The sequence below is a fragment of the Ovis aries genome, chromosome 15 (genome assembly GCF_016772045.2).
Source record: "Ovis aries strain OAR_USU_Benz2616 breed Rambouillet chromosome 15, ARS-UI_Ramb_v3.0, whole genome shotgun sequence".
Taxonomy (NCBI): domain Eukaryota; kingdom Metazoa; phylum Chordata; class Mammalia; order Artiodactyla; family Bovidae; genus Ovis; species Ovis aries.
The window spans coordinates 22014914-22027841 of NC_056068.1; the positions used below are offsets into that span (position 1 = coordinate 22014914).

The following is a 12928-nucleotide window of genomic DNA, read 5'->3' on the forward strand; positions in this document are numbered from 1 at the left end:
GATATGCATATACATATATGCACACATTCCAAAGGTGGAAAGAAAAAGAGGAGAAAAGAGAAAAGGAACAAAAAATATATGGAACAAATAGAAACAAGGGAGATGGTACATTTTAAAAAATAATCTCGTTTTTATGACATAGGGTTTTTTTTTTAACCACTTACAAAATTATTGTTTATCAGTATCATAGTAATTGGGAAACAGCCTTGTTTGATGGGATAAATATAGCTCAACCTTGTGAAGATGGTTCATTCTCCCCAAATGATCTGTAGCTTCATGTTATTCCAGTAAAAATCCTAACAGTGTTATCGTGCAATTAAAATAAATAAATTAAAAAAAAAATCCTAACAGGGGACTTCCCTGATGGTCCAGTAGTGAAGACCTCTGTGCAGGGTGCCTGAGTTTTGATCTTGGTCAGGGTAGATCCCACCAGATGCAACTAAGAATTTGCATGCTGCAAGAGGAGGAGGAGGAGACGGGGACAACAGAGGATGAGATGGTTGTATGGCATCACTGACTCGATGGACATGAGTTTGAGTAAGCTCTGGGAGTTGGTGATGGACACAGAAGCCTGGTGTACTGCAGTCTATGGGGTCACAAAGAGTTGGACACGACTAAGTGACTGGACTGAACTGAGCAAAGAGCAAAGATCTCAAGTGCTACAACTGAGACCCAGAGCAGCCCAATAAATATTTTTTAAAGTCCTGTCAGACTTTTTGTAGATATAAACAAGCTGATACTAAAATTTACATGGATGAGATTAGAATAGTTGGAAAAATAAGTTGAGAAAAATAAACAAAGGAGTTGGCGGGCCACACTACCTGATTTCAAAACTAACTATGAAGTTAGAGTAATCAACACAGTGTATTATGAGTGAATAGATAGACACAGAGATCATTGGAACAGAATAGAAAGTTCAGAAACAGACTTACTGAATTTGACCAGTTGATTATTCATAATAGTGCAAAATCTATTTGATGGCTCAAGGATAGGCTTTTCAACAAATCGTCCTGGAACAATTAAAGACCCACATCAAAAAAAGATCATTGAGCCACCCTTCATACTACATATAAAAAACTGACTCCAAATGAACCATACATGTCAGTTAAAAGCTAAAATTGATTTCTGATGCCTTTTAAAATCATGTATGTTATTTACACATACATATACACACCGCTGTGTTTCTGGGTCATTTGTTCTCTGAGGTTTTCAAGATTTTTTAAAATTACTTTATTTATGTATATTTTGCCTGCGCTGCACAGCATACAAGATGGTTCCCCAAACAGGGATCACACCCAGTCCTCCGCAGTGAAAGCACCAAATCCTAACCACTAGGCCACCAGAGAACTCCCTCTGTGGTTTCCGTATATAACTTCTATAGTAATGTCACCCTGGAACAACAGTGATCATTTTATCAATATGATTTAAAGTGGAGTAAGACTATTTCTCTCTCATTATGCTTTTTCTTTTTTACTCAGAGTCTGTGCAATCTAACTCGGCCTTCTTCACTAGTCACCCCAAAGTCCTCTCATTAATGTCACCAGCGACCTGTTTACCACACCTGTGTTTATCTACCAGACTTCTGTGTGGCATCTGATGTACTCTTACCCTCCAGTTCACCCAAAGTGTGTGTATAACATTTTATTGGTCAGCATGGACTGCCATAACAGAACGCCATAGACTGAGTGGCTTAACAGCAGTTTATTTTCTCACAGTTCTGGAGGCTGGAAGTCCCAAGATGAGGATGCCGTGTGGTCAGATCTGCTGAGGGAGGGTGTTCTTCCTGGCTGGCAGACAGTCACCTTCCTGCTGAGTCTCCATATGGTAGAGAGAGCTCTGGTGTTTCTTCCTCTTTGTATGGGGGCACCAGTTCTTTGGGATGAGAACTGGTCTACTCTTATAACCTCATTTAACTTTAATCCCTCCTTAAAGGCCTATCTGCAGTATATTCTTGCCTGGAGAATCCCACAGAGGAAGAGCCTGGTGGGCTACAGTCCGTGGGGCTGCAAAGAGTCGGACACAACTGAGCAACTAACACTTTCACTTTTCACTATTTTTGCATCTCTAGTTCTTGATACATAATAGGCACCCAGTAAACATTTTAAATGGATGACACTTCTGTTCCCCTGTCTTAGGTAACTACCATGAATCTATTTCCTAGATCATAAATTTTGGTTATTTTTCACTTTCTCTTTTATCCTTGACATTCAACTATATGGAAAGTACTAAGACTTTTACCTTCTAAAGGTCTCCCAAATTCATCCCTTCTCTAGCTCCAGGGCTATATCTTACCCTTCCAAGGCTTTCAGATTATTTTAATTGCCTCTTAATGGGATCACCCTTTCCAGAATTTCTCCCATCCAACCCTTTATTTTGCTGCTAGACTGACCTTTCTAAAATGCCAGTCTGATCATATCGGTTCCTTTTAACATCTCCCTAGAGCTTAAGACTAATATCTAAATGTCTTAGCCTGGCAGAGTCCTTTGTGATTTGGGCCGTGCCTACCTTATTATCCTCATTTTCCATTACTTCCCAAAGTATAATGCTCAAGCCTTACTAGTCAACTTTCATTTTTATAGATACGTGATCCTTTTTCATGCCTTTATAAGTATCCTTCATTCTTGGAATGCCTTTTCCAAATTCTACATATGATCATTTTTTTAGGTGCTTTAACAATTCTCAAATTATTTAAACAATTTAAGGGAACTTTCTGACCTCTTCCAGGTAGAATTAACTACTCCATCTTTGGTCTTCCTTTGCAGTTTGTACAAATCTGATTTTAGTGTATTAAGTATTTGTTGGGCGATTCCCAGGTGGCTCAGTGGTAAAGAATCTACCTGCCAAGCAGGAAACACACATTCAATCCCTGGGTCTGAAAGATCCCTTGGAGAAGGAAATAGCAACACACTCCAGTATTCTTGCCTGGGAAATCCTATGGACAGAGGAGCCTGGTGGGCTATAGTCCATGGGGTTGCAGAGTTGGACACGACTTAGCAACTAAATAACAACAACAACAATTATTTGTTATCATACCTGTCATCTATACTGGACTATACTCTTTGAGATCAGAGGTCACATATAAAAAATTTTATATTCTCAAAATCTGGTACATGATAAGTGCTCAATAATTGTTTGTTGAATGAATGAAAAGATCAATCATAAAATTTAATGATAAAAGTGAATGTTTTATTAAAAAAGCTGCTGTGTGCCAGGCCCTTGGTGCTGGAGTCAAAGGAGCATCATGGCGTGTAGGTTTCAATAAATGGCATTCTTTGAAAAAAATTCTGAAAACTAACTGATTACTGTGCAAAGAGAGAATGTTCCCTTGTTTTTCTTCTCTGTGTTATTCATCTCTCCTAGTTCCTTATTTTAAACCTCTTCCTAGGAATTGCCTGGTGGTTAATTCCCTGGTGGTTAATAACCACAAAGTGTGGTTAAGACTCCACACTTTCAACACCAAGGGTCTGGTTTTGATCCCTAGTTAGGGAATTAAGATTCCCACAAAATTTGAGGTGCAGCCAAAAAAAAAAAAAAAGCCTTAAAAACCCCAAACAAAAAAACCCTTGCTGGGGACTTCCATGGTGGTCCAGTGGTTAAGGATCTGCCTTCCAGTGCAGGGGCCTGGGGTTCCATCCCTGGTTGGAGAATTAAGATTCCATATTCCCCAGGGAAACTAAGCTCACCACAACTAAGACTCAGTGCAGCCGAACAAGCAAATATTTAAAAAAATAAAAAGTCTTCCTAGAACTATTCTCTGGTTGCTGCCAGTTTGATTGGGATCAATGGCCTAGAATAAGTTAGGAAAACCTGTGTATCTGGAATTGCAGGAGATGTTTTAATAAAAGTTTGTTTTTGGTCCTGATAAAACTTTTTAACTGGTCTCTTCTCCTATTCTCTCAAATTCATAATCACAAGTAATTCACTGGTTAAGTTTTTCTATCAGTACCTATGCAAAGAGAGACAAAGTATGGATCAAGAAATCTGAGTTAAAAACTGTGGGACTGAGACTATGCTGGTGGTCCTGTGGTTAAGAATCCACCTGCCAGTGCAGAAGACACTGGTTCGACCTCTGGCCCTGGAAGGTTCCCCATGCCTCACGGCAGCTGAGTAGTTACGGTGCACAGGCTCAGTTGCTCCGTGGCATGTCGAATCTTCCCAGACTAGGGATTGAACCTGTGTCCCCTGCATTCGCCGGTGGATTCTTATCCACTGTGCTACCAGGGCAGTCCCCTCCCTGAAATCTTGCCTGGCTTCTCTGACCTCTTTTGACTCTTGGCAGCAGTGCCTGTCAGAACAGTTGCTGTTCCCCTGCTAGAATCACCTGGAACAGGTGAGAAGGGATGGTCCTTGTGATAGCATCTATGTCCAAAGTACCTCCTACCTTAGTGGCCCCAGCGGTGACTTCCTGTGGGTCACACCCTATGGACAAGGTGTTTGGCAAGGGTTTCAAAACTGTGCTAATGACCTCAGGCAGCTTCATTCTCCTGGGACATTTTGAATAACTGGAAATGATGGGTTATTGGAAGCAAACTGAATGTTCTGACCACAAGGTGTCTCTCTGATTGCAGAGTTGCCTCACTCACAGAGTTCTCCAACTGTCAGCAGCGCCTGCACGAAAGTGCTCTATTTCACTGACCGGTCACTTACACCCTTCATGGTTAATATACCAAAGAGGTGAGATTCTGAATCATTATTTCTTTAAAAAGGACAGGAAGGCAGAATCATTAGTTACTGCCCACCTAACCAGCTGCAAGGTGTAGCAGTGTAGTGAGAAGGGCACAGGAAATAGAGATTCGAGTTCCAGCTTCACCACTAACCTTCAGCATTACAAGGGACGCGTCAGGATCTGCTATACAGCATAGACACAATATTGCTTCCAGGGCTGATATACAAAGATGCTCCAAGTCAGGAATAACAGTTTTTTAAGTGCTCGAAATAGCTTCTGCTGAGAGCTATGGATTACAGCCTAGCATTCCAGGGCTATTTATTGCTTATTGACCTTTGTTGCTATTGGATGACTACAACTAATCTAAAGAGAATTCATGTTAAAAACCTTGAAACATTTCAGTTAATATACTCCTTTCTAAGGTAGATGGCTTTGAAATAAAGATTTGTAATCTTTGGAACCAACTGCTGAGAGAGGTGTTAAGATTTACCGTTCCTAAAGGGTCTGAGTTAGAGGGGAGCTTTCTGAAGCAAAGTGGTATAGTTTGAATTCTCCCAGCCTGGAGAAATGGAATTGCTGCAAAGAAGGAAGTCAAGAGAACTTAGACATATTGATAGTTTAACAAATTAGATTGCAGACACTTTGTGTCTTATTTCCAGAGTGATACAGAAAAAAAAAGTGGTTTGGCTTCTGTCAAAGTAGTAAATCTATTTTAAATTCTCAGATTGTCCCATTTGTAATGCTATTTACATTCCCTAATGGGGCTTCCCTGGTGGCTCAGATGGTAAAGAATCCACCTGCACTGCAGGAGATCCAGCTTTTATCCCTGGATCAGGAAGATCCCCTGAAGAAGGGAACGGCTACCCATTCCAGTATTCTTTTTTTTCCATTCCCGTATTCTTGCCTGCAGAATTCTACAGAGTCGGACACAACTGAGCGACTAACACACTTTACATTCCCTAACCATGACTAACTCCCTAGCTTCTGCTAATAGAATCATTTGAGTTACCAAGGGCAGTGACCTAACAAGGCCATGCTGTTTCTCCGAGCAGAGACTTTGACAGGGGCCTGGGTTTAAAACTAACATCTTATCTGTTCAACCCACTGATAAACAGTCTATTTTAGTGTTCTCTCCTTTTGTTGCAGGCTGGGGGAGGTGACACTGAAGGATTTTAAAGCGGCTATTGACCGGGAAGGAAATCATCGGTATCACTTCAAAGCACTGGATCCTGAGTTTGGCACTGTCAAGGAAGAGGTACAGAACCCACAGGGAGTCTGGGTGGTATTGCTGGTTGTTCTTGAACTCTACATATTCCTACTTAAGATCTAGTACCCAGAAATACCAGAATTCCCTAACCAGGGCAGTGGAGTTTCCCAGTGCCTCAAGCCAGTTGACTACTTTAGACCGAGAAGTTTCAGGGAATGGCCCAAGAAGTTGATAGCTTCATTAGTTCATGGACTTAATCACTCTGATCAAACTTAGAATTTTTATTTTATAAAGGAAAAAGTTTTGGGGACTTCCCTGGCAGCTCAGTGGTTAAGACTCCATGATTCCAATGCAGAGAGGGCAGGTTTTGAGTCCTGGTTGGAAAACTAAGATCCCACATGCCCCGGGGTATGGCCAGAAAATTTAAAAAAAAGGAAAAAGTTTTGTTAGGGAAAATAAAGAACCCACATTGAAGAAAAGCTTGGCGTTGGGGTCTTTTTTCTTTCTATAGCCAAACCTTAGAAAACTTTCTGCTTCCTGTGTAGAGCAAAATAAACAAACTGGCATGAATATATGAAATGGTATATTGTGGTGGTAGTTTCTCAGAAAATGAAAATGAGGAAACTCTGCAGTCATCTATGCTTATACTCAGTCCTTGTCTATTTTCTTAGCCTACACTTTCTAGTACATCTGCCAGAAACAGATTTTTTTTTTTTTTGAAAAGAGTTCTGTGCTCTCATCAGTGTTTACAGAATGAACCACCGATTGGCTTTGCCCATCTTTTATTTTGTAAATATTTTCTGGACTTCCCTGGCAGTCTAGTTGTTAAGACTCCCTGCTTCTACTTCAGGGGCACAGGTTCAACCCCTGGTTGGGGAACTAAGATCCTGTATGCCACATGGCACAGCCACAAAAAAGAAAAAAACCAAACGAAAAAAACAACCAAATTTCTTCACTGGACTGTTTTAATAATCTTGTTCTATTAGCGACTTAGGAAATGAATAAATGAATGAAAAGGACTGCACACACACATTGAGACTAGCCTTTTTTCTGACCCTTTCTTTACAATGCCTGGGACCAAAATTTCCCCCTTTCTCTTTTATTATTATTCTCCTCCTTCTCTTTTAAATGTTTATAGTACTGCTTTCTCCTGAGAAGCCTAAAGTGCTCTATGGTTAGTAATTTATTAAATCTTATAAATCTCTATGAGCAAAGCAGTACTAGAGGGGTGCTTTTACCATTTTGTAGGTGTGGAACTAAGGATATATAAATCATACGTATATACACCATACACAATTGGCCCTTGAACAGTATGGGTTTGAACTGCATGGATCCACTTATATGCAGACACTTTTCAATAAATATGTACTACAGTATTATATGATCAGGAGTTGGTTGAATCTGAGGATGCAGAACTGTGGATATGGAGGGCTGACAGTGAAGTTATATGTGGATTTTTGACTGCACAGGGCCGGGGCAGGGAAGGGGGTGAGTGTTGTCTCTGTGTTGTTCAAGGGTCATTACATATATATATATATATATATATATATATATTTTTTTTTTTTTTTTACCAGTTGTAACTTTAGGGACAAAACCAAAGGAACACAGGCTCTAACTCAAGACTCCTCTACACTTTATCCTTTATGTTTGGGATCTTTTTTTATCAATCACAGATGTGTAGCAGGCCTCCCTATCTTCTAACTTTTTTTCATGGTGGCTTTTTTTCTTTTTCTAGGTTTTCCACGATGATGATGCCATTCCTGGATGGGAAGGGAAAATTGTGGCCTGGGTAGAAGAAGACCATGGAGAAAATTAATGCTGAGTATTAGATTGGGGACTTGCAGAAGTTGGCACACCCTGGCTGCTTCACTCAGGAAAGAGGACTAAAACCAGAATACACAGGAAGTTTGTGCTGCCAAAACAGAAGCTTCTCCAAGTGTGACAGCCATGGGCCAGTCCTGTTTGTGTGCCTGGCATGTGTGGCAGCTAAAATCTCTGTCCAAAAGTAGACCATGGGTTCTTCTGGAGTTCCTTGTCCGTGGGAACACACTGTTTTACTCTACTCTGCGGACAAAAAACCGAAGGCCTTAACCAACGGGGATGGATGATCCCGCTCCTATATGGGCATGGCTGCTATTATCTGGAACCCGGGAACTGGATGCATCACTCCTATGTGTTACAGTATTATTTTCATTTTAATTGGCCTCAGTGGTTGCAGCAATCAGGGTCCCAGCATTTGTACTCACAGACAAGGTGGAGGTACCAGCTTTTTGCTTCTTTGCAGCTATTGCAAACCAAGAATAACTCAAAAGGTGGTACCAAAGATGAAAGCCCACTCTTCAGGAATTTTTTTGGACTGGACGTGGATGGTGCTGAATTGCTAATTGGATTGAAAAAGGGCTGCCCATATTGTGCTGTACTATGCTAAAACCATAATTAAGACCTTGGGCTGCCTCTTGCGTCTTAACTGATTCTGCAACTTGTCCTTTAGCCCACAGAAGGCATATTTCATGTACTGCTTGTTTTTCTCTGTGGACTCTCTAACTTTAGAGCCATTCCCCCCCCCCCCCCCCCCCCCACCACCCCACCTTCTAACCGATGAACTTTGTGTTTGAAAGGAATAAGGAGTGAAAATCTCCTTTCAAATCCAGGCGGGTATGGAAAGGTGCTGCTACCCATATCTTCTTGACTTTCTTTCTCTCATGACTTTTCTTTAGCCCATGGCATCTCCTTTGCAGTCGAAAGGAAACAAACCATTACTTTCAGTGTTTGTGATTTATAAGTACTGAGCATGAATTATTGGTCTGCCCCTCTTCGATGTCAAGGCCAGAGTTATTTTCTATTTTATATTTAGCCTAGGCTGATCCTTTAGGGCACAATAGAAACCATGGGGGCATGAGATGTGAATGGCAGGGTTGATTCTGGATGAAAAAAACAAGAATCCTTTCTCATGTGCAACACTGTCAAGTGTAGAAGCTAAAAGAGTTAAACTTTCAGAGATTACTTAGTATCTTGAGTTTTCTCATTCATTCAACCAATCAGATATATATATATATATATATATAGTCAGTATAAATATATACTATAAATATATATGTATATATCAGTCTCCAAAGCAGTCTGCCTGTGATCACCAATGTACACTGCCAAGCAGAAGAGTCAGACAGATCTGGGTTCTTGACCTGTCTGTCTCAAGTTCATCTCCCCTTTTCAGCCATTTCAACAGACTACTTGTTGGAGCTCTGACATGACATTTTGTTGTTTTATATAGATGCGTCTTTTAAAAATAGTTCATGTTTGGAGAATTCTTTTGTACTCATTTGCTTTTTGTCCAAGAACCATGTCTATTTTTATAACTTGAGTGTGAGTTCTATATATTCTTACATTCTGTATACTGTCTCCATTTTCTAGGGAACCCAGTAGCTTTTATACAGGCTCTTTCTTCTTACCAGCCCTTGTGGTTTCAGAACAAGCTTTATTTTATTACAGGTATACTAATGATAACTCCTGTTCCAGTTCTACCAGCCATTTTAGTTGTGGAGTTAGTTTTATAGAACCTCTTTGATGGCTCCTTTAGCTGACAGAAGGAACTCAAAAGATACCTGATGTCTTTCATATAAGTTTACCTGGTTTCCTCCTACTGAAGAATGATTTCTCATCAGAAATGACTGGGACAATTTGGGAAAGTCAGTTAAAAGCAAGAATAATTCATTACAAAAGCAGACAGAAGAAAACAGTATATTTGCCTTTTTTTTTTTTCTTTTCTGCCCCCCAGGAAGTCTGGAGAAAAAGTCCTCCCATCACCAGTTTCTCTGCTGCATGAATTTTAGTGTTTTGCTGTAAGACAGCATGAGGGTTATCAGACTAAAATTTGTTATTGTATTTTCAGTACAATTTGTCTTGAATGTTAAGTCAGTTTTGTCAGTATTCTTTCAGCAAACATTCTTTCCATTATGTAAATTTAAATTTTCAGAGGAAATTAAATCAGAGCAAATTTTCAGAGTCCTTTACCTTCTTTGTCTTTTATCTCTGTGTCCTTTGGAAAAGAAGCTGCGTGGCCTTGGTTCCTCCACAGAAAGCTTAAGTTGATTTCATAGCTCATTAACCTCAGAGGCCATGGGTAATAATGAAGCACCCCCATTACAGGATGGCACGCCAGTATGTTTTTGTAAAATGTGTTGGTAATCCTCATTCTACTTTCTAAACAGGAGCCTATTCTAGGAGTGTGCATTGATTCATTCTGGTTTGAACAGTCTCCTATTTGATATATAGGAGACCTATTGACTTAAGAGTATTGCCCCCTGTTGGCATTTGTGTGGGACAGTCCATCCTGCTACCGCTGAAGTTCTTTGAGAAAACTAAAGAACTAGAAATGTTTAGAGCTCATGAAATAATCTCTAAACCCAATTTAAAAAGTGACCCTGTCATAAAAACTAAGTTAATAAAAAGTTCATTTCCTTAAACAGTCTTCATTTAAAAACTGAAGACTATTCTCACTCAGTTAACTAAAGTAGCTGGAATTGGAAAATTTTACAATTTCTACCTAAAGAATTTAGGTTAAATTTACTTGGTACTGAAATGGCTATCCTACTAACTGACCAACTTCTCAGCTCTTTTTGACCAGGATGGTTGTACATTAAGGAAGTTATCTTTATGCCCTATATTCAATCCAAGAGGACTCTAATTACTTAAAACATTTAGGTCATAATTATAATAATTTTCATTTCCCCCATAAAATAAGCATTATGATTGCACACTTCTTCTATTGTCTGAATTTATGTAAGAGGGTATAGCTTGCTTAAAATATATATGTAAAGTTATATTTTCTTAGAAACATGGATGTTTGCAACCATTGCTTTTGAAGAGATTACTGTCATGTATTGTTTTACGTTTTCATAAAGATTGTGTTATACCAGAGGCTTCTGATTATCAAAGTGATAACCAGTTTTAACTGCCTGTATGTACCAGATTTGTGAACTAGTTTTTAAAAAAAAAACGCAGAAACAAACTATGAATAAAATGGAGTTTGCAAACTAAATACCATTCATAATTTTCACTTGTGTTTATTATCAACTGAAATTAATCAAGAAAGCCATTCACATTTAGTGAAAGTAAATTTCCTCAAGTGATCTCCCTGGTAGCATGTTTACTCATTACTTGGGGAGTGGAGATAGGATTACTTTATTGCTGCAGATATTACTACTGGTATTTCTAGTGTTATTTAGCACTTCTTTTGACATTTTATGTAAATATGCAAACAAGTAAGAACCCAAGACTCTAAACTATGACAAAACAGTCTCCAACACAAAAGCAAAAAACACTGAGGCTTTCGGAAATGTATAAAACAACCAGAACCTCCAAATTAATTTGAAAGCTGCTTTCCTAAAACTTAGCCTTTATTTATTACTTTCAAGGTTTTATATATCTAAAGTTTTAGCCCTGGGTGCTTTCATTTGCCTTCCAATTATATTATTTTCATCTATTAATTACAAGCCATTTTAATTGGGTTACTCCATCATTATGTTAAGTATGTCAAGAACTTTCACTACCAACTAATTCCTCTTTACATCTCACCCATTTGATATCAGTAATATTCTACAAGTCTCAGAGGGCTTATTTGACAAACCTAATTATTCCCAGCTTACCTCTGAGGTAAACTAACCACTCCTGGACTGTTTCACCTGTGCCCTCCCATGATTTAGCTACATCTGTCAAAAGTATATTCAAAATGTGAACTTGCTATGCACAGAAAAATGAAAACAACAAGGCTTAAGTAAGGCTAAGTAACTGAACAACAAACCGAAGATCATCTTGTACAAAGGCTAAAGTAATTTAGATCCAGTTATTAAATTCAGAGTGGAAGTACTGTAGTAAGGTATCTTAGCCAATTCAAAATTGTTAAAACATTTAAATAATTTATACAGTATAAGCTCTTTCACTAATCACAATTATTCTTCCATTATTTCTTCCAATTGCTATTCATAAGTAGTTTTACATAATTGCTAACAATATAATTGCTCTACTTTTAATATTATTTCAGGTATGCCTTTCCATTTAATCTGGGAATTCTGTTTCTCATTTGTACTCCCTGCATATCATTCTGTTAGACAACTGTACTTGTTTAATCTTTTCCTCATTTTTGGATAGCTAGATTTTTCCAATTCTTTTTCTGTTATAAAGATAGTAAGTAACTTAAAGTTTCCAATTTAAGTAGGTATGAAATAGTGCCTTCTGGCTGCCTTATTTTTCCAAACGTTTAATTACCTGCAAAGTTTAACATGTTTTAAAATGTTGGTTTTCTTATATTCTTGATGTTCTCTGAACATCTGTATACTGGGGACTTACGAGATATAAATACAGCACGCATTTCCTTCTAGTCTAATGCCACCCTCAGCTCAGAAATGAGATTATTTTCCAATTATAGGATGATAACCTGACCGCAGCCTTGAAATTAAAAGACGCTTACTCCTTGGAAGAAAAGTTATGACCAACCTAGATAGCATATTCAAAAGCAGACATTACTTTGCCAACAAAGGTCCATCTAGTCAAGGCTATGGTTTTTCCTGTGGTCATGTATGGATGTGAGAGTTGGACTGTGAAGAAAGCTGAGCGCCGAAGAATTGATGCTTTGGAACTGTGGTGCTGGAGAAGACTCTTGAGAGTCCCTTGGACTGCAAGGAGATCCAACCAATCCATTCTAAAGGAGGTCAGCCCTGGGTGTTCTTTGGAAGGAATGATGCTAAAGCTGAAGCTCCAGTATTTCGGCCACCTCATGCGAAGAGTTGACTCATTGGAAAAGACTGATGCTGGGAGGGATTGGGGGCAGGAGGAAGAGGGGACGACAGAGGATGAGATGGCTGGATGGCATCACTGACTAGATGGACGTGAGTCTGAGTGAACTCCGGGAGATGGTGATGGACAGGGAGGCCTGGCGTGCTGCGATTCATGGGGTCGCAAAGAGTCGGACACGACTGAGCGACTGAAATGAACTGAACTGAACTGAACCCGACAGTAGAACTGTAACAAATGTAACTGGAAAGGATTCTACGGCAAAT

The 12928-nt window shown here is 39.2% G+C and overlaps 1 protein-coding gene across 4 annotated transcripts in view; it reads left to right on the forward strand.

Annotated features, from left to right (window-relative positions):
• Positions 1 to 10911, forward strand: part of DIXDC1 (DIX domain containing 1) — a 79344-nt gene extending 68433 nt beyond the window's left edge. For all 4 annotated transcript variants that reach the window (XM_012095446.3, XM_004016018.4, XM_012095447.3 and 1 more), the window contains 3 exons: positions 4569 to 4674; positions 5813 to 5921; positions 7609 to 10911. In XM_012095446.3, coding sequence (XP_011950836.1) covers positions 4569 to 4674; positions 5813 to 5921; positions 7609 to 7689 — 296 coding nt within the window. In that variant the 3' untranslated portion in view covers positions 7690 to 10911. The remainder of the gene's footprint in view (positions 1 to 4568; positions 4675 to 5812; positions 5922 to 7608) is intronic.
• Positions 10912 to 12928: the final 2017 nt, after the last annotated feature.